Source organism: Zophobas morio, unplaced genomic scaffold, assembly GCF_036711695.1.
Source record: "Zophobas morio isolate AGI-343-1 ecotype UQ-CSIRO unplaced genomic scaffold, CSIRO_AGI_Zmor_V1 ptg000021l, whole genome shotgun sequence".
NCBI classification, from domain to species: domain Eukaryota; kingdom Metazoa; phylum Arthropoda; class Insecta; order Coleoptera; family Tenebrionidae; genus Zophobas; species Zophobas morio.
In genome coordinates this window covers 11,316,669-11,339,830 of record NW_026972126.1, presented here as the reverse complement: position 1 = coordinate 11,339,830, position 23,162 = coordinate 11,316,669, and the positions used below count along the sequence as shown (strand labels likewise).

The window sequence follows — 23,162 nt, the reverse complement described above, 5'->3', positions numbered from 1 at the left end:
CTAGGAGTGTACGATGCCTTCCGCCATGTGAGTTATTACAAAGGGTTAAAATATTTTTAATTAAACAGAGCTTTTATACTGGAATGCAATTGTACATCGTTAATTATGTGAATTGATATGTATATTTTGACTTTGATTTTTGACGAGTGTATGGATTTAACCTCATTGGCACAATAAATGTTACACGTTCCGATAACAAGCATTTGCGTTAAAAAAAATGAAATTTGATTGATTTTGTGTCTTTAAAATAGGGAATAAAATACAACAACAAAGTGATAAACAAAACCAAGGTAGATTGATAAACCACATTTCCTAGATAGACGGAAGCGGGAGACCCCGTTTTTCGTACTCGAGGGACCATGAAACGTCGAGTAAACATGACACTAGTAAGTCGCCCGATGGACTCGACTACAATACTGTACTATTAATGAAAAATAAGTAAAAAGGACGAAACTAAAAAATTTAGGTTAACAAAAAAATACATTCTTCTAAAACAACAATACAGCTAAAATATAAATATTATAAAAAATAAAAATATCGGGACCGTTGAACTAATAAAGAAAAATCTGACAATTTAAATTGATGTTGAGCTTGTTATAATCAAATATCTCTCTGGATAATAAGCATTTATTTTAAATGATAAGAATTTTGGAAATCAACGTGGTAAGCTATCAGTAATAAATTCATATCTTAAGAAATTTTGGCAATTATGGATTTCTAAACAATTTTGAGATTTTGAGGCAGATGAGGTTAAATCCTCAGTGTCATGAAAATTTTATGAATTCTGAACTATATTTCGACTTGTTTTGAAGATTCTGAGCGTCTTGAAGCATTTGCGATATGCAGAATCGATTTATTTTGCGTAAAGGAGACGAATGGGGAACTTTCTGGGAATCCGAAACTACTAGCAGATCTTTAACAGTATTGTTTTCAATACGGATTAATATTATAATTCTGATCTGATGCTGGCACATTTTGGGTGGAAAAGAATAGACAAATTTTGATTTTACCATATAGACGATATTCTAACAATAAAATTTCTCAACAATCAGACGAAAATAGGAAATCGAGATTTTCGTACTGTTAAGTACCGGCTTTATTTCGGTTGTTCTTTAAAAATATTTATATATGCATATTTCAGAGAGACGCCATCAATTTTCTGGGAGGGGATACATTTCGATCGACGATTTACCATCCTTATGATAACATTAAAACGTTTACAGGATTTCAGAGCAACTGGGTTAACAGTTTTAAAGTTAAATTGCGTAATGTTATAGAAATCTGGATGTCTAGGGTAAAAATTCAATACGGAATCATAAACCACAAGTGCAAGAAAATTTAAATAAGATTCACTATTGCAAGTTTTGAAAATGACGTCATTCCATAGTTGGTGGGGATGATCAAACAAATTTTAGTTTTCCTTTTACCATTTAGACGATATTTCTAACATAGATATAACATTTGGCAACAATGGGTCAGGTAGTTTCGAAATTTAGGTTATGATCCCTAATAGCAATTATTGTCTGTTTTCAAGTACTTAAACTTAATACAAAAGTGGCCTATTTATACATTACGACACTGACGAACGTCGCTACAATTTCTACTTCAAAACTTTTCATCCAAACGTTTTATTTGTTGCATTTCCCCGCCGAAGTTTCCCTATTTGCTTCCATTAAAAGACAATGATAAACGAGTTCAGGATACTTAAGGCCCATCAAATGTAGTGCATAACAAACTGCAATAACGTCTTCAACCATTCACTTTTTCATCGTCAGAATAACCACCCCCTCCCTGCAGCGTTATTAAACACACGCCAACCACAATAAAACTAACCCCTTCACTTTTTCAAACGAAAGTTATAACCATTACATTTGGCACGAGCAATTTTTCCCCTAATTCGGCAAATAAAAACCTCCTCAAGCGCCAGTCACCGCTTAATAAGCAGCAATTAAAACTCGAAACTTTTAATGAAAAAAGGCTCTCTTCCTCCAGAAATTGGCAAACGTTCAAGTCCCGGGAAAACTGGCGGAATTCGGTCCATCCAGCCGACTCTAGCGATTTTGACACGACTCCATCAATTGCGATCGTTTCGGGCGTCAATTCCGACGCGGCTTTTGCCCTTTCGACCGATCGTCATCATCAGCCCTGAACCCCTCGGCGCAATTAATCGCTGAATTATTCGAATTTAATTGCACGAAACGTGATTTTATTGCAACCCGATCTTCGGTAACAACGGATCAGTCGCTGCGCCATCTGTCGTTGGCGGCGAGTCGTTAAATTTAAAATTCATGAACTCGGGGGTGGGATTTTTTGCATATAGACACGTGTCAAGGGATGCGATAGGGGACGACCCGACAGCCCTGGAATATAATCGAACAAAGAAGAAAAATGTTACGTAGAATTTAAATCCGTTCATGCATTCATATGCCATCGGTTTCTCTTACGTAATATGATAGATACATGATAATACACTAGAGGGCGCGATAAAGTTCGATAGCTTAACGAACTACTTACTGGATACAGCTAAAAGTTAGCATTCGTAATGCAAAATGCAAGAATCGCGATAATATTAAAAAATACCTCTTTTTAGGTTAAGTTTTTCATCCTCATTATTTGAGATAAATGTCAATTATATTTGGAAAATAAAGTGTGAATTCAAAATGTTTTTTCTTATGTCATGGTGAACCTTGTTGCTTATAAAGGAGCCAACAAACCTGGAAATTTAGTGTCCAGATTAGAATTAGGCGCGTTTTTGACGTTTTGGACACAATTAGCTGCATTTTTAATAAAAAATCTCTAGATGTGGAACTGCGCCAAAACCAAGATCGTTTACGTTGCATGACATCATAAAGTTTTATGAGTTCTTATAGACGTCTTGTGAATATTCACACTCGTTTATTTATTAATTTAAAACTTTGTTGGGTTATACAGGGTGTTATTGAAAGGTACGTACAACAAAATGGACAGTTTTTCGCGAAGTCTAAGAAGTCTGAAAAACTTATTTTGTGTTATCAAAATTATAAGGGGAAAATTAACCCTTATCCAACCTTTTTAGACGCTACTGAAGGATAAATACGTAAAATTAATTTATTTTAGTAAATCCTAGCAACTGTAACAATAAAACTTTTGTCAAGACTAAATGTTGCTATAGAAACGAAAGATGATCTTTTTATCAGAGGCGTACAACGAATTTGGACATAAATTTTAATGATTTTTATCTCTAAAGGGAGAACACTTTTACCTGAACTTTTTTGTACTTTTAGCACTCATACTTTGAGACCAATTGCCGATTTTATTTTGTACGTACCTTTCAATAACACGCTGTATACACGCTGTATACAGCCTGTCAATAATGAGTGCTAAAAGTACAAAAAAGTTCAGGTAAAAGTGTTCTCTTTTCAATATTCAATTACTTACTTGAACACTGAATTTTGGAATGAAGATTGATCCGTTTCGTTCATATTAAAACTGAAAGGCATATATCATAATTTAAAGAATTTCGTCGATGTCCAACGTTATAATCAATTCAATAGTCCATCTTCAATCTTCATTTCGAGAACAAAAAGCAGGAAATAAGACTAAAATCTGCACGAAACGTTCTGTTATTATTATCTTCTAGCGACAGTTAGGGGAAGTAATCTAATAGGATCATTTTGACGAAATTCAGGATAGAGCAATCGAGAGACAGAGGGGTCGAATGATTGAGTGTTAGGGCAGGCAGCTGAAAATTAGGCAGATAGTTGATCAAAAACCGAACATCTGAAGGGTAGGTCCAGAGTGGTTGAACAGTTGAGAAATACGTTAATAAATAAGAGATCTAGAGGAGATACAATTATGAACCAAATTATTTTTAATAATAACAATAATTCCAATATGCTACCTAAGACAAAAATTTATGAAGAGAATGTTAGAAGAAAAAAAAAAAAACTGAATTCATGGTGAAGATGGTAAAAACAAAAAAAGAAATAAACGAAAGAAAGTCAATCTGAAAATCAAAGCTCTTTCTGATTATCAAAATTTTCTATGATGTTCAAGGATATGGAAGACACAATCAAGATGCTGTACATGGACTGAAAAATTTGGTGCAAAAAGAAAATATAATTAATCGCAATTAAGGTTAAGATTTATTATAAACTTGAATTTAAAGGAGAATATTCGGAACTTATACAGTAATAAAGATGCAAGAACGTACCATGTTTAGTGTGGTAATTTCGACTCTCTGTAGACTGTAATAACAAAATTTACAGAATAAAATGATTCATGTCACAACTTTGGTCATCGTGAAAAAAAATATACAAGCAAGAGTGAAACTAAACATGTCGGTCTTATTTTAGCAGCTACTAGCCCCGCCCACCCACCCTCTCTTTTCTTAGAGGATGTTATTTGCCAAAATCAGTTTTATCTTAGCAGGTACTAGCCCCGCCCACCCGCCCTCTCTTCTGTTAGATGGTATCTCATTTGCCAAAATCAGTCTTATCTTAGCAGCTACTAGCCCCGCCCACTCACCCTCTCTTTTCTTAGAGGGTATGTCATTTGCTAAAATCAGTGATATATTAGCAAGTACTGATAAATTTTACAAAGAATGATAAAAATTTGGAGACATTACGAGCTTACTTATATTATGCACAATGCAGTGTTTAGTTGGTTTTGTTTTTGTTTATAATTTATAAATGTATTATTAAATGTTTTTTAGTTTATTTATTAATGAAAAATACCAGCTTGCTTAATAATAATAATGCACAACCATTAATGACTACTGGTTGTTACGGTTATTGTCCTAAAAAAATAAAAGGTGGATTTCAGTCGCCATCCTTCCTAAGAAGTACAGTGTTGCCAATTTTAGTTTTATAAAATTACGTTTTTTTCGTAATTTACATCACAAAGAATTTTTTTATTATTTTTTTGGGACCCTCGGAACCCCCGTATATAACCTACTGAAGAGTTAATCCGCCATTTTCCAGACACCCCGTACAGGAAAAGGGTGACTTGGAAATGGAAAAAATCGCAGACGAAGAGCCCTTTAGAAAAAAAAGAAAAATTGGTCTAAAGAATTTAGACAATACTTCCCTCGCTGTTGGAAACATGACGACTGCATGCCTATTATGTTTTTTTTCTCATTACATTTTTGTAGCGGGGCAATTTGAAACAATTTTGCGATGACGTCATCAATAATTTTGCAAAGACACGTATATCGGTTTGGATAGATTAAAAATAAAAGTGCTGTATTCCCAAATTTTCGGGAAAATGAATCGGGTCATCTTGAATATTGATTTATAAATCAATAAAATAACGAAACAGTTTACTCACGTAAGCCGCGTGTATTAGCAGAGCCGACTCAAAATCATTTATGTATAAGCATTCTTAATTTAAGACAACAAGCGGTAACACTTGCTGAGATTGTACACGTGAGAGTCAAACAGAGAAACTGCAAACAATACCGATGGTCGCCCAGACTTTTTTATTGCTTCGACTTACGATTATTACGAGCATTAATTTTTTTGAGCGACCTGTTAAGCAAATCTAAAAATATGAATGGAATGATAAATCACAAGTAGAGACTCATCATATTTTGTACATTTTAGATAGGACATATTCAGCAAAATTTTGGGCTGACGTCATCAATTTTTTAGGGGGGATGAGCAAATACATTTTGAATAAAAATTTACCATGCTTATGACAACTGCAAAACATCTCCAACATTTCAAAGCATTCGGTTTTGCAGTTCCTGATTAAATAAATAAAATAAATTCACGCATTCATTAATTTTTTTGGGTCACCCTGTATATGCAAAGTCAAACAATATGAATGGAGTGATATATCACAAGCACAGACTCATCATATTTTGTACATTTTACATAGGATTTATTTGGCAAACTTTTGAGCTGACGTCATCAAGTTTTTGGAGGGGATAAGCAAATATATTTTGAGCAAAAATTTATTATATTCTTTATAACCTTAAAACATCTGTAATATGTATATGGACGTTTCCGGTAAAAACTCAATTATTATTAATTATTTTATACAATTTAAAACCCCTTTACTATGTAAAATTTTGAAGTGACGTCATTACATAATTGGTGGGGATAATTAGGCAAATTTTGGTTTGCGTTTTACCATCTACATGATATTCCTAATATAAATACAAAATTTCACAATAATCGGTCCAGTACTTTCGGAGATTATATGTCTAATAAAATTCCGGGACGGCAGACAGACGGAAAGGGAGACCTATTTCTTCGTCTTTTAAAGGTCATGAAAGGTCGAGAAAAGGTAAAAGCAGAAAGTCAGCCAACGGACTCGATTACAATAGTTCCTTTGCTTACGCTTGGGAAGTAAAAAGCTAGGCAAAAGTCATTTAGACAGACCTTCCCTTGCCCTCTTTTTGTGGTAAATTATAGTGATCGAACATAATGAATATGTGGACCCAAAGCTCACTTTTTGTTAAAAAATTGTCCCCAAATCGCATATCTCCAATACTGCTTGTTTAGAAGTTTTATTAATTTGATAATAGAAATTAGTGTAAGCTGTTATTCGATAAAAAGATATTTTAAAACACATCTCTGTCTTAACTTCGTTCCATACACACCAACTATATGTACGATTCAAATTACTCTGAAGAAGGGCACAATCAAAAGCTCACGATATCTCTCGAAATATATTTAAGTCGTCTGCAAATAAGAGTATCTTTGAAAAATATGCCGAAAGGTAATGTCGTTAATAAAGAGATTAGATAATAAAGACGCACAATGGGTTCCTTGAGGGACACCTGATTTTACAGAAGTGATAAATATTTGAAGAGGAGCTTCCAACTCTAACAACCTGGGGTCTATTTGATATGAAACTTGCAATCCATTGGACAAACATCTCGTCAAAATTCATAGTTCTTAGCACTTTATAGTTAACCCTATAAAAGGCTTCCGCCAAGCCGCCATAAATTGAGCCAACTTGTTCACTCTTTTCCAAAGTATCAACTAAAAAATTTTGGCACAAAAGCAAATTTGTGGTGGTGGAACGACCTTGACAAAATCCATGCTGAACATCACTTATTACGTGCTTAGTTGTCATTTTTAACTGCATGGAAATTAAACAAGGTAATTGTTTTTCCATAGATCTGGAAAATTTCCAGAATGCAGAGATAAGTTGAACAAATAACCTAGGAAAATTTCCTTTCAATTGATTTGGCACAATCGATAGTTAATTTCAACATAATTAACATTTTTAGAATTATAATATACCTCTTCATATTCTAAATGTCGCTGAAGTACAAGTAACCTCAAATTCATAATTGGCGTGAAAAACTGATTCATTATTAGTAGGTCCATAGTATTGGCAAAAATAAGATCTAAAAAATTGTCGAATCCATTGGGCAACTGATTGACTTGAAACCTATTTATGTAAGCAAAACAAGTTGCAACAGTCAGAGCTTTAGGCTCGGTATTACCCTCGATCACCACCATATTATCCACAATATTCCATTTGGTATTAGATAAGTTATAATTGCCGCAGATAATAAACAATGATCCGGTTATCTAGAATATTTTTATTAATTTCACATATCTCTCGTACATTGAAATAGTGCCATTCGGCGGAATGTATGTTGCTCCCAAAATAGTGTCGTCCGATTTGTTTAATTTTATTGCAATATACAGAACTTCAAAAGCTCCATTCTTTCCTTCCCTTAAATCTTCGATGAACTGCTATAACCACCCCATCGCCTCTAGATTTATTTACAAATTCATAGTTCTGATCAGCTCTAAAAATAGAATAATTCGGTAATCCAAATTCATAATCCATAAAATCATTCAATAAATATTATTACATCATGATGTTCATCACTGACATTTTTATGGAGAATATTTAATTTGGTTCTTAAACCACCAACATTATGAAGGTAAATATTGATTAAATTTGAGTCGATAGTAGAACTTGGTGTTTTTGTGAAGCATTAGTTAAAGTAATGATGGTTGGTAGCCTTTTATGTATTTCAATGTTAAGAAAAACGATGGATTCCAAAAATATTTTGAACAATCAAAGTCACAAGTGGTGAATTCAAATATGGTCGAATATCTAAGAGAAACATTAAACTTTAAAGAGAGAGCGGCGTGTCACCTTTGAACCATCCTGTCTATGAGCTGTCATATAAACCCTTCTAAAATTACCTTTATCAAACTTGTTGGATTCCAGAAAGTTTTGCATCACTTCAGGATTCTTTTTTAATAATTCTTATAAATTCTCTACAATGTCTCCAGATTTACAACAATATATCAACATCATAAATTTTACTGAAATAGATATCTAATCTATTATTAATATTATTATTATTATTATTATTATTGACGATCTTTGTGGGAGAATAATAACACCAAAGGCAATAACAGGCTAGGGATGTTATATTATATGCCTTTGTAAAGATCCCTGTATACCAAAAATATCCGGTTTTTGTTGTTTTCCTCGTAAGGCAAGAACGTCAATATATCCAGATCAAAATGTGTCTTTTCTAGTTTCTACGACAATGACATAATAATTTGTTTAAAACTATTTGCAACCGAAAAACTATTTGCAACCGAAAAACGTATTGCGTTTTGTTTTGTTGTTGTTGTTACATTTTAAAAGAGAGGATATTGCGTGTAAGACAGCTGTTCCTCTTAACTTTTTTCGTCTCCCTTAGCAGACAAGACATAAATCGCACTTAAGTTCGAAGAAAAGAAATGCGTTCCCAATAACTGTACGAAATCGAACCGTCCAGGTACACGTTACGCAACATATTCCTTACAAGTCACCCATCCAACACGCGGTAATTGCCTTAAACTCCACAAGGAACCATTATTTTTTCATCCTTCCTTTAATAAACCCTGCTCTACTCGACAAAAACCCTGATTGAATTTTCGCCCCCTTGCCCGCCACCGCTCTCTTTGAAACATTCAAAATTTTCAGCGTCGTTAGAAAGGCGCTTTTTCGTGGAACGTCGCGGCGTCTCTTAATGGGATCCTGCACAGGCTTTCGGAACAATTATAACACCGGGAGACGAGAAGGGCGACTCCAAACGGGCTTTGTTCTTTCTGGCCATTAGCACGGCGTAATTGTGTTCTTGTTGCGGGACGTCGGGACGCTTTTCAAAAGGCTTCATACAAGGGGTCGTGACGCGATTACATCGTCGTTCCGGTGACGGCTCTTTGAATTAATTATGTGCGTTTCGGGCCGGCGACGACGACCGCGGACGAAACGACCAAATCTGATGCCATCCACTACATTTTACGATTCGCTCGGGCTGCAATTCGGCGGCGAGAATACTTAGATTAATTCGATGGGATGATCTGCATCATTCCACGGCACATTTTCGCCACTTACATAACATAAAGTAGTGGGAATATGGCCTTAGTGAGAATTTCGAAAGTCCGTTCTGCTTTGACTTGAAAGCGTGCAAAACCCGAAAGCAATGTATATATTTTATATGGCAGAATTCGTTGTGGTGCAGTGGTGTCAATTATCCAAACACCTACCGATATCTCAAGAAGTTGATACATGAATTTTACCCAAATTATTATAAAGACGTACAGAAACCCTAGGCTAACGAACTGGGCTTTAAATAAAAGGAAGAACTGGAAGACAGACTGTAGACCTCCGTACAGTCGATACCAATAGAATATAAATCGACAGAAGACATAGAGAAAACTTTGACCATTATCAACGACTCTCTAATGTCAGCTTATGAGAAAAGTTGCCCCCTAAAGAAAGAAGGCCTGGGCAAAGGTACACCATGGTGGAACCGAAGGTTCTGCCTACTTCAATCGGGGCTAAGAAAATTTTTCAATAGAGGAAAAAACACTAAGAAAACTGAAGACTGGGAAGCCTATAAAGAGCACCGGAAAGAGTTTAAGAAAGAGGAAACGGGAAACGTGGAGATCCTTCTGCAGCGATATAACGTCGACTACTTCGGCCGCAAGGCTGAAGAGAGTTGTCTTGAAGGACTACCCGCATCAACCAGGTTTCCTAAAGACTACTTTTAGAGCCACCTTAGAGGAGTCCGCAGAACTTTTATTGCAGACTATGTTTCCAGGCAGCACAAGGGCTACCTGCTATTCCAAAAGGGATGTAGCCGGTAACTTTCCCCGAAGGACTGGACGCTGGCGGCAAAGGTAGTCACCGAGGCAAGACTGGAGTGTGCAGTTGACAGCTTTTCCCCATATAAATCTCCGGAAGTGGACGGTATCTATCCCGACTTCCTGCAGAGGGGAATGAGCAGACTACGCCCTATCTTGGTGCCAATGCTTCGGGCGGCTACATACCGAAAAATAAAGGTTCTTCGTGAGTGTCCAGCGTTAGCCTCCTACAGGAAATCCATACTAGGGGACATCTGGCCTCGTATGGCAAAAATCAGGGAATTCCCACGCTCTCCATCACTTAAATACATTCAAGCAGTTGGGTGGTTTGACGAGGGGAGGAGCGGGAAGACATCCTGATATGGACTTGGGGACGGCACAATGGGCCCAAAGGCGAGGACCAAGTGCCGGATGGCCGGTCAGCCCGCATATAATTAGAATTCAGAATCTACATCACATTTCAAAAACTATCCAAATTTTATCTTAGTTTTTTAACTCTAATATGACGTTTCCAATATTACCAACGCTATTCCGTCCATCGACTTTGTGGGAATTGAAATCTTTCCCTCCAATTACTTGTATTTTTTTATCTTTACTGTTTATATCCCTCCATCTGTATCTATTACTGATTATGTGGATTTCTTTGATCTTGTTAGCAGTCTTGATCAAATCCATAACAATCTTGTTCTCTTGGTAGGTGATTTTAATACTCCTAAGTTTGGATCCGAATTAAACAATAACTTCAGTCACTGTCTTAATAACTTTGTATCATTTTGCGGCTTCAGCCAATATAATCATATTCTGAATAACTACGACAGTTTGCTTGATCTTATATTTTCAACGTGTTCTTGCACCGTTTTGAGATCTGATTTTTTCCTGGTACCAGAAGATCCACTTCATCCTACATTATTATTCCCATATTGATTTGGTGCCTTGCAAGAAAAATAACAATTTCTGTTTTAACTCTGATGACGCTGATTTTAATTTTAGAAAAGCTGATTTTGCTTGCCTTTATGACTTATTATTAAATTATGACTGGTCCAATATATACAATTTTAGCAATATCGATGACGCCTGTGAACACTTGTACACTGTCTTGTATTCTCTGTTTGATTTGTGCGTGCCCAAAGTTGGCTCTTCCAAGAAAACACGACGCATATACCCTCCTTAGTTCCACACAGAAATTATAAAATGTCTTCGACTCATATCGGTCATGCGTAGAAAATATGTGAAGACTCATAAACTGTACTTTCATGACCAGTTTCGGAAACTTAGATCTGATGCTAAGAAACTCATCACTAATGCATATACTGAGTACCTATTGCAGATGGAAAAAAACATTACCCTGGATCCAAAAAAGCTTTGGTCCTTTGTCCGCTCAAAGAGAGGTGTTACGTGTATTCCCGGTAAATGTTTTACAACGATGAATGCAACTCTGATCCTAATACTATTGTTAACTCCTTTGCTGACTTCTTCAAAAGTGTTTTTATTGACTCTTCACCTCTCATAGACGATGTTATTTTTACGAAGGTTAACAATACAGTATCGGTTACATATATATCTGAAGATGAAATTATTGGAGAATTGAAGCGAATGAAGAACTCTTATGATTTCTGGATCTGACAGCATCCCAACTTGTTTATTAAAAGATTATGCCCATGTTCTCTCTAAATCGCTTTCATATATCTTTAATATTATGTTAAAGCCATCTACATTTCCTAATATCTGGAAATTGGCACAAATCTGTCTGGTACTAAAGAAAGGGGATTCCTCCCAAGTCACAAACTATAGACCTATATCCATCTTATGCAATTTTTCCAAAGTATTTGGGAGCATTTTGTATGCTCGTATTTATGCTTCTGTTAAAAATTATATTTCTGAATATCAGCATGGGTTTATACAAGGAAAATCCACCATTACTAATCTAGCATGTTTCTCTCAGTTCGCCTCTAATGGCGCTAGATAGAAATAGCCAAGTTGGTGTTATATATACGGATTTTCAGAAGGACTTCGATCAAATTGATCACTATGTTCTGTTTAAGAAACTTGGAACCTTGGGTTTCTCTAACTCTCTTCTTGCGCTTCTAAAATCTTATCTTCTCAATAGACGTCAACAAGTTGTATATAGTAAATTTAAATCTATAGTTTTTGTATCAACATCAGGTGTCCCTCAAGGATCCAACCTTGGACCCCTTTTATTTCTAATATTCATCAATGATATTACTGACGCGCTGGAACCCTGTAATAAATTGCTCTTCGCTGACGATTTAAAGATCTTCATCGAAATCGTGTCAATTGCTGACTGCGTCACGTTACAAAATTGTCTCTACGTTCTATCCAAATGGTGTAGTTGTAATCGTCTTCGCCTAAATTTATCTAAATGCAGTATTGTATCCTTGACAAAAAAAACTCAACTTCAATATATACCCATATTCAATTGAGGGAACAGTATTACTCCGCAACTTCAATTTCAAAGATCTAGGTATCCTGTTTGACGCTCAACTTATGTTTAAAGATCATATATTTAATGCTATCAATAAGACATTCAAAATCTACGGTTTCATCTATGGAAAATGTCGAAGTTTTACTAAATTGACCATTTTGAAGACCCTGTTTTGATCATTGGTGCGACCTCACCTTGAATAGGTGCGTTGATCTGGTACCCATCTATAGAACATATAATATGTCCATTGAAAAAGTGCAACGACGTTTTTAAAATTTATCGCCTTTAGAATGGGCTGTGCTTATCCTGTACGTGGCATCGATTACAATATTCTCTTGAATAGATTTCAATTTTCTTCTCTAGAAACTCGAAGAATGTTAACAGTCTTGCGTTTGCTATATAATTTAGTACATGGTAAAATTGATTGCCCTTTTATCTTGGGTTCTCTTCGGTTTAATGTTACTCGTCCTGCGTTATGCTCCATTGTTTAAGCTCTCTTACAGCTGTACCAATGTAGCAGTCAAAGCTCCAGTAGCAGTATTGATGTTCACATAAAATTATTGTACTTTATGTTGTATTCATTGATCTCTGTAACTGGGTTTTTACCTGTAGAATGATCAATAAAGATTAAAGATTAAGATTAATATAACCAAACAATACTGACTCTAACATTTAATGGAAATTTAAAATCATACTAGTGTTTTTAAATTTCTATTAAAAACAATTTTATTACTTGCACCAAAGGTGTACTGAAATTTTAACATGCGAGATTTTTTTTATTATTGAAGATTTTTTTTATTTATTTCTGTGAAGACTAGTCCATTCTCGAAAAAATGATTCAACGTTAATCATGACTAACATGTAGTAATAGTTGTAGGTTCACCATTAACCAATTATTTTAATACGAGTAGTAGTTGATTATCGATGAACAACATGAATTTTGTCAGAGTCGTATCGTTTTTAAGCACTCGCTCCACTTGTTCCTAAATAAACTCGTCACTAATAAAACTTGTTAGATAAAATAATATAATGGCATTATTGTTTAGACCTTGTTTGGTCTTAACGCTCCCAGTTGATTTCTCAGAAGCAATTCAGCTTTTTACACGCAACTCCATATAGGACGAATTATGGATTTTCATCTCCAGTTGCGCGAATAATGAGACAGGCAAATTGCCATAAGGACTTGGATTTCTTTGGTGTATGACTTGGCCGGTTCAAGACCTACTTAGTTCAATTTTTCCTTTTCTCATCCGTATTAATTCAAATATGTTATTATTATTTTGGGTTTTAGCTATAATTAAACACCAGTTGTCGAAATTAAAGCGAATTTCCTGTTATATTAAATCTCCACCTAAATCGTAATGTGTGAAACGTTGCAACAAAGACCTGCACGTTAACAGCCGCAAGCCCGCAGACAAAACCACATATTTCTTCTAAAACACATTACATTTTGTTTTACACCGTCCCTATTTACATTTATTTGTACTCCACTAAAAGCACTCCCCCAAACGACGTAAGCCCCTATTTATTTTTGAGTCTTCGTGCTAGCAAGTTGTTTGGTCGTAATTTCCGTTGCTTATATATACGTCATCTTGATTAATTACAACGGAATTCATTCATTCATTACCGGTCCTTTTCATCCACCATTCAGTATCTCGTAATTGAAGCCGGACCGTACTTCGTCAGCACACTTCCGCAGCCCCTAAAATGGAGCAGTCCCAGTTTGATTAGCGCAGGGTGCCCGATTCTACGCAAACCTTAATTTCAACTTAAGACGAACGTCATTGGTCGTCGCGCTCTTAACTCACGCCGGAGTTATTCCCGGTCGTCGTAACCAGGACGGTAATTTTCGATGCAAGGAGTAATTAAGGTAATTAGAGGAGCACGCAAGTCGCACGTCAATTAATCACCGCCATTTTTCGTGCCTTGCACATTTTAATTTGACTCGTTTTAGTTACGCTGTCAGTTAGCTGTGAGTTATTTGAAAGGTAGGAGCAGCTTTAGGGTTTATTTCATGTGTGTTAAATCGTACATGCGTAGGTATGGTCAGTGGCGTACGTGAAGTAAATGACCGAAGTGGGGCTGGGTTCACTAATTAGGAATGTTAATGTAGGAGGGCTCTAAATTTTATTGTCGTCTTTGTGTCACTCTATCTTGTTTTATGTGGTGGATTTTGGACTACTGTGGTGATGATTACGTCAAAATTAGTTCACCTACTGCACACCAGAAGTCGCTTCAAAACTTTTAGTGCCAATGTGAAGAATATGATTCGTGAAATAAACCAAATCAAATTAAAATGTACAAGATATGCGAGAAATAGACGTCATTTTAGTCACAATAAATGCAGAGTTTTGGACTCCTGTCACTTTTTGTGAAAGCAGTGGTTTTTAACTGTCAACTTTAAAGCAACGCTTATGACATAACTTATTGCGTTAATGATTAATTAGCACAATCCGTTTAAATATTAAAGATGAAAGATCGTACATGAAGCTAGCATGAAGATAGTAAGATTCTGGATTTGAAGAACAAATACGCCGAAAAAGTTTGAGAAAATTAGGTTATGAACGTTATGATTGACATTTATGATTGATAACCACTCGATCATTCATCACAACGAGGCGGCAAAATTCACGAAATGTCAAAGCCCACTTGATACACGATCTTTTATAATCACCTCCACAAATCTTGTATATATAAAAAATAAAAATGGGGCAAACAATTATATTTAAATTACTTGCCGTCATACTAAATTAAGCTGTTCCCTTCAAGCCAAAAACAATGGCCTTTACAGAATTTAATATTTAATTAGTCGATAATACAGATTCCTATTTGGCAAAAAAAAAACAAATGAGTACAAGTTTCAAAACTCGAAATTCTCGGACAGTGATTTCGTTACTTAGGTAATCATCTCAGAGCCATCAATATTATGTCAGCCACACAAAAAACACAAGTTTTTTCCATCTTGAAAATAAGTAGAAATATAATCTAATTAGGCAAAAAATGTGGAAAAAGTAGTCCGATGTTTTCAGAAGTGTAATAAAAAAAAAATCTAGCTGTTAAAAGTGTCTATGAGTGCATCGAGCTCGGGTTCTGTTTCACTAAGTTGGGAACAGTTGGTGAACGTGGGTTACATATTTGTATAAAACATTATTACACAGGGTTTTTATAAATGATTCTAAGAGCGTAGTTGGCCATGGATTTCAAAAATCCCGCTTCGCTGAAATTATGCCTCATTACGACAGTTCTCCCTTGTCATTAACGTAATCGTTTATATTGTTTCAACGTTTTTCAAGTGTTAATTACACTAATTCTCGTTGATTCAAGCTCAAAATAACAAAATGGTCGTTTTCAAAACTCTTGGTGCGATAGTACGACAATTTTTGTTTTTCTACTAGGAAGCGAAGACTGTGAAAATGATTTATATTCTGTTGAACAAGATACTTTCATTGTTATGTCTTATTATCGCAATGGAACATTCGTAAACGGAGAGTGCGTGTATTCTGTAACTTCTTGTGAGAAAGAGTGTCTGGCCAAATACCGTGATTTGATAATTCCAGAAACATTGTTCGAGGCTAACATTAGAGATGTAATCAACAGGTTTGTTCGAACATTTTCAATATTTACTGTGACGTTTAACGGGAATAAATTTGTTTAATGAATTAGTTTTATTTGTTAATAAGATATGAAGCATTTAGGCAACCAGTTGTATAGATGCGTGTGATATTTGTCGTGAGTCTTTGGGCATTTAGTAAAGTCCAAAACTGAGAGGCGGCATGTTTCCATGACCTACTTCGAACCTATAATCATTTATAAAAACCCTGTATTAGATGGGTCACTAAACGTCCCCTGCTCGATGTCTGATTATTCATGAATGATTTAAAATAGAAAAAAGAAGACTAAAGTTGTACAGCTCTTTGCGGACCATATACTAAAATTATTTTCAACTACATAGAGTGTTCTGTTTCTAAAAGGTAATGCACAACTTAGTTTTTTCAAATAGAACACTCTATATATTTATAATATATACCGATTGGGCTTTATAGTCTTTATATTTTATAACCAAATTTTTTTTTTTTGTAAATTTGGTTAGAGACACAAAAACACAATTTTTTTGGTAATTTAGTTCTTCAAAATAAAAAGAAATAATATCTTAACAGAAAAATGAGACGTTGCCAAGTTATTCGAATTTTACTAAATTTTTTCTCAGTGGGAGTGTTTATAAAAAAGAACGCAACTGGATTATTTTTAAAATAATTTGTGGAGAAATAAGTAAATATATCACCTTTATTGTGGTGTAAATAAAATTGAGTTCTAATGTAGTGTTTAAAAAATTTACTACGCCAAATATTTCAGTTTTTTCTAATAAAACACCCTGTATTTCATTATTGTTTTTTTGTTCTCTTTACTGTTAAGTATTTTCTACATTTAAAGTTAACAGTTATTGAGATTTTTTACTTTTTTAAGGAACACACCAACATATTGAAAGAAAGAAAACAAAAATAGAATAAGATGTAGTAATAAAATATAGAATATTGTATTGGAAAAAACCGAAAAATATCGATATATGAAGATTGTAAAGTTTGATCTTTTTTATGAACATCTGTACATTAAAGTCTTATTTAACTCATACCACAACAAAGTGTGAAACTTTGTTTATCTGCACATAAAATATTGTAACAGAAATCTTAAAAATGAATCAAGTCGGATTCTAATAGTATAGGAGAATGTTATTTTATAAAATTTAAACAGCATTTACTATGTAAAACGTTGAGATGAAGCCATCAAATTGTTATATCTATTGTAATAAAATCGGCAACAAAGGACAGACAGAAGAACGTCAAGAAAACATGAAAGTAGTCATTCGTTGGATACACCCTATTAAAATACCCCCTTAGTTTAAACTTCCTTACTCGAGGTCAAGTTTGAAAAACAAGTCGTCGTAAGTATTGTAACAGGGTCCAAAGGGCGATAGGCTACTTTCATGTTTTCTCGACGTTTCATGACCCCTAGAGTACGAAAAAATAGGTCTCCGTTTTCTGTATGTCTGTCCCGACTTTTATTAGACACATAATTTCCGAAACTACTGGACCGATTGTTGCTAGATTTTATACATACAGGGTGTTATTGAAAGGTACGTACAACAAAATGGACAGTTCTTCGCGAAGTCTAAGAAGTCGGAAAAACTTATTTTGTCTTATCAAAATTTTAAGGGGAAAATTAACCCTTATCCAATCTTTTTAGACGCTACTGAAGGATAAATAGGTAAAATTAATTTATTTTAGTAAATCCTAGCAACTGTAACAATAAAACTTTTGTCAAGATTAAATGTTGCTATAGAAACGAAAGATGATCTTTTTATCAGAGGCGTACAACGAATTTGGACATAAATTTTAATAATTTTTATCTCTAAAAGTAGAACACTTTTACCTGAACTTTTTTTAAATTTTAGCACCCATACTTCGAGACCAACTGCCGATTTTATTTTGTACGTACCTTTCAATAACAGGCTGTATATGTACTTTGGGAATATCGAGTAAATGGTAAAACGCTAGCTAACCAAAAATGTGTGTAATCATCTCCACCAACAATTTGATAACGTTCCCTCATCATTTCATGTAGTAAAGGTTACATAAATTTTATAAAATAATGCACTCCTGTACTCGTGGTTTATGAATCCGCCTTCATTTCTATCACAATTACTTTACATAATTTTTTGTCCAATATTTTCCACATGTTTCATATAGCCGTTAGCTCTCTTATGCATCAAGAGTGGGGATTTTCGGACTTGTGGTCTGTCCCGTGTGGGTTCGAATTCCATCCTAATCGAATGTCTTTTTAACACTTTTTTTACTTACAGGTTTCATCATAAAATAAATTCAATTTTTCAAAATCAAATATTGTAATTTTCCGGAAAAACTGGATTTGTTTGATTGTAAAGGGGCGACGAAAGTTCGGTCTAAATAACGTTGAATCAATTTTCTAATAAACTGAGCGTCAAAATCTAGGGTTATTTTAATTGATTTAATTTTTAAGCCTACCCACTTATTTTGAAAATTATATAAAAAAAAATAAACAAGTTTTTCAAGGATATCCCTTGAAAAATTTTTGACTCTCAGTTTATACTATTTTATTGTCTACGAGACATTTCTTTATTACTAAATTTATGCTTGACATTCAGTTTTTATATTTTTCTGGTTCAGTTACATTTTTTTATTTCGGAACTAATCTTTAAATTTTCACTACATCTGTTGGATCTGTGAACATTTATTCTTTAATAAGATATGAAGCATTTAGGCAACCAGTTATACAGATGCGTGTGGTCTTTGTCGTAAGTCCATATAAAATGAGAGGCGGTACGTTTCCATGACCTACTTTGACCCTATAGAAACCCTCTACTTCAAAACATGCGCAGACAACAGAATGAATGACAAGCAACAATACCAACCGATACCGGTAGTTACAAAAAATCCGGCAAAAATCCGGCAATTTTTGGTTTCTGGCCGTTTGAGACGTAACGAAAACGAGTGCCGGAGGTATAAAAAGCAATTCTCATTCAGGTGAAGCGAAAGCAGTAGAAAACGTGAAATAGGAATATCTTCTTCGAATAGAAATTATTTTCATTATTCCGACGTAACGTTACATTGTTTGAGGAACCGGAGCCCAGGAACATTAAATAGATATTAAAGATAAAACAAAAACGTTCCTTCAAAGTAATAATGTAGTGCAACATTTCCCTAGATTTCAATATCCCCACAATATCACTTCTGATTCATAAAGCATTACTAGAACTCCAATAAGAAAAAATTTCTCACATAAAAAAACTCCGCCGACGCGATGCCAGAAATTCAAAAACGGAATTCGTTATAACTCATTTTTCGAGCGAAGAATATTGAAACCGGTATATATCGACACTAAATGGCTCAATCTTAAATTTAGGATGTAAACTCTGAATATCAATTTGGGAATATCGCGTTTCTCTTCCTGCCAACATGACATTCCTACTAAAACACACGGAAATGGAAAATTCTAAATCAATCGCTAACTCGTTTAACGTTTCATCCAATTAGAGAAAGAGCATTATATTTTCTTTGGAGACAGTAATCCAATTTTTTTTTACGAGACATAGCAAAATGGTGGATGCGCCGGGATCGTTCGAATTCGATTAAAGAGACGAAACCGGAATAAACGAACCGGACGTCTTTACCTTGTATGGTTTTATGATCGCACATCATACATTTTTCAATTTAAAGGAGTGTGCAAGCCTGCAGGAGCGCCCCACGAATGCCACGAAATAGTTACTTATTACCGTACGACGCAAAGTGCTATTGGTGTTTACCGGAACTTAGTTATTTTCCCTAGGGATGTAATGAAAAATCTTGCAGGGGTGTAAAGACACTCTATCTAACACGATCAAGCAAATCAGGTTTGAGGACAATGACTTAAATTGGTGAAAGTGTCGACGTTTGCGTAATTTTGTAAACAGAAAGCAGACGGTAGCAGAAATAAAATTTCTGCAATTAAAAGCCCTTTTAATCTAATCGTGACCTTGGCGCCCCCTTGAAAGCAAATTAAGCCCTCGGCAAACATTTTTGTCGTCAAGTCTGCGACGCAATACCTTAATGGAACAGGCAAATAGAAATTTAATTACGTTCGAATTCAATTAAATTAACAGCGCCCGAGCTTCTAATCCCACACATTGAAAAGCTTTTTTACACGGGGTGTATGTGAATACGTCATCAATCATCTCAGCACGAATTCGAGCGGGCACTTCCGCAAAAAGACACTCGACGGAGGGCTCGAAGAAATAAACTCGTCGAGAGTTTTTAAAAAAACGTGACAATTTAAATTTGAAAAGTCCATTGTGATTCCGGTGTACGGATGAAATGGGAGAAGAAGTCAGGAAAGTTTTAATTGTTTCCATTTATCTTTAAACGAGGCCGAGAAAGTTTCCTTCCGTTTTTTTTTGTCTTTTTTATTATACGTTCGGAAAATCCCGAGTGCACATACGCGTTCTGCATTCGATATAAATGCAAAAGACTTACCATTCGTCCCTGGGATCCGGTAAGCTCCGGTGGACGCTTATCATGTCGCTGACGTATTGGTTGAAGGCGTTCTTTTGCCAGCCGGCGTCGACCAGTTTTTTCACTTCGGCTGGAAAAACGGAAAACGATGATAATGCGGAGGCGAACAAAGCGATTAAAAATACGTAATGAATAAATAAAACATCGAGACCGGAAAAAATTAATTGTGTATGCTTTTTGCGTAGTATATACGCATTCGCTTAATTCGTTTCGTTTTATTGACGTATTTACTTTTACGGCTTTTGATGAATTATTAAGGCTTCAGTCATTTGTACATTACAAGAATTTCCATTTTCGGTATAAGAGGTCGCTCGGAGCCTCTTACGACGGGTGCCTGGTATTAAACATTAAAAAGTATACGAGGGTAGATTAATAAATAAGATACCGACTACAATAACATTTTTGTAAGTTCGCCTTTATACAGACATACCTACTAGAATATACAAATTTCTAACGTTTTTAAGGTTGCGAAGTGCTAATTTATCCTTGTATTTTGCATTTCCATTTTATTAAAAGTGGTGGAATGTCTGTTAAGAATGAAGCATACAATGAACACATTCATTTGAAATTTAACCTAAATTAAAATTTAGTGTCTTTATCTATCTGTAATTATATAAAAGCAAATAATTTCGTCAAGGCTTGTATTTTTAAAAATCATTTCGCAGTATGGAATTAAGTGGGATGATAATAATTGTTTATAGATTTTAAAATGTAGGTATAATATTACTGCAAACAATGAGTGCACGTTCTGCTAGTTTGTCAGAATTTAACATACACAGGTGTCCCATTTATAAATATACATTGCAATTAAAAAATACAATGCGTTTGCGTAGCGACGGTGACGTCATATATGCGTTAGATTTGCAATAAGCTCAACACAATGGCGTTTACACATTTTCAATATCGGTATCCGTTCTTAGGTCACTATTTCGTTGCGGACTTTTATCTGGAGCAGCCTGTATACAACTTGACGCAATTGCAGACTGTGTACTGAAAAACAATAAAAGATAATGGCAAATAACGCGACGTTACAAATCCTATAAAATTTGCAATTTACAACCTAAACCAAACGTTATCAGGTAACACGTTTCCGCTGATTTTGCTGGAACAATAAACACCTTTTCAGCTGTTTCACCTGCAACTACAGGAGAGAAAACATGTTGCTCTTGTGCTTTAAAACGAGACTTATCTTTTTTGAAAAAAACAATTCATTGTATACACAATTCCGGGGATAGTTGGACATTTGTGTTTGTTTAATAATAAAAGTGAGGTATTTATGAATTTACTGGTGAAAATTTGTATTAGCAGCAAACAGCTTGCACGAATTATTGCAAATATAATCTGTACCTTCGAATTAATTGAAGATTAACCAACACTACAACTGACTTCGCAAATTCGCAATTTTTGTTTTCGTGTGTAAATAACGTTTGCAAAAACAAAATAAACGCAGAATTTTCTTAATGAGATTTGTTATCGTCTTCTATACGTGTTTCTTTGAATTTTATGGTGACATTACATTTACAAATTTCTTTCTCCTTTCGCATTAAATGTGGCGTGTAATCGAAGAAAACAGAACTTGGAGTTGGTAATGACGTCAATATTAAAGTTGGTAATTCTCCAGCGTGAATCTTACATCATCCTGTCAAATTATTCAGAGATTAGCACGACTTGCTATTTATTAACGTTAATTTAAATTCGTTCGTGTTATAATTTAAAACAATATGTAACAAAACGGCAGTTTTACCATTAATAACAACTAACTACACGCATACATTTTTCTGCGTTCGTTACTTAGATATATAATAATTAAAGTTATAATTTGATTACAAAGTATGTTCCAAAAATGTTAAACTAACGGGTGTACAATAAAAAATATATTTGGAGTAGGGTTTGGAATTATTATTTGGTGTATTGTATATAAATAACAGGGTAATCATTTTCTGAGATTAAATAGGCAACCAAATATACTTTGGAGCATTGACGATTTCATCACTACTATCTTAAATGTAATCGGGTTGACAGATAATTGACATTCGACTTGATAGTATTTCCTAGAATGACACATCAATTTTTCGCGGTTTATTATTTTATCTTTCGTTTTGTTTGTGTGATAAAAATCAATTCTTTTCAGAAGTGTGTGAGTTTCACCGCCAGCTTCAACTATATTTTTTATTGTACACCCGTTATCCATCTAAATTTGCTACAGTTTTGAAAACGGCGAAATGGTACGATTAGAAAAAAATTACATTAATAAATTAAAATTTTACGAAAAATTTTACAATTTATCATAAACTACAAAGCTGATTACTCTGAAATTTTGGACACATTTTAAAATTACAATCAACCCGCCACCGCTAATCAGAATTTACTTGTTCACTCCTAAACATTTAATGATGCCGTCTCAATTTTTTTTTGTAGGAAATCTTATTTAAAATGTGCAAAATAATATAATTCTATATTTGGAATTTATTAAACCGCTCCGTTTTTAACTTTGAACATGTAAGTTAGTGAAAAAAAAATAGAATTTTAAGAGAAAAT

General features: G+C 34.5%; 1 protein-coding gene across 4 annotated transcripts in view; it reads right to left on the bottom strand.

The window, feature by feature from the left end:
• Positions 1-23,162, bottom strand: part of LOC135133290 (putative polypeptide N-acetylgalactosaminyltransferase 9) — a 220,373-nt gene that overhangs the window by 130,268 nt on the left and 66,943 nt on the right. For all 4 annotated transcript variants that reach the window (XM_064061646.1, XM_064061642.1, XM_064061643.1 and 1 more), the window contains one exon: positions 20,586-20,694. In XM_064061646.1, the coding sequence (XP_063917716.1) occupies positions 20,586-20,694 (109 nt within the window). The remainder of the gene's footprint in view (positions 1-20,585; positions 20,695-23,162) is intronic.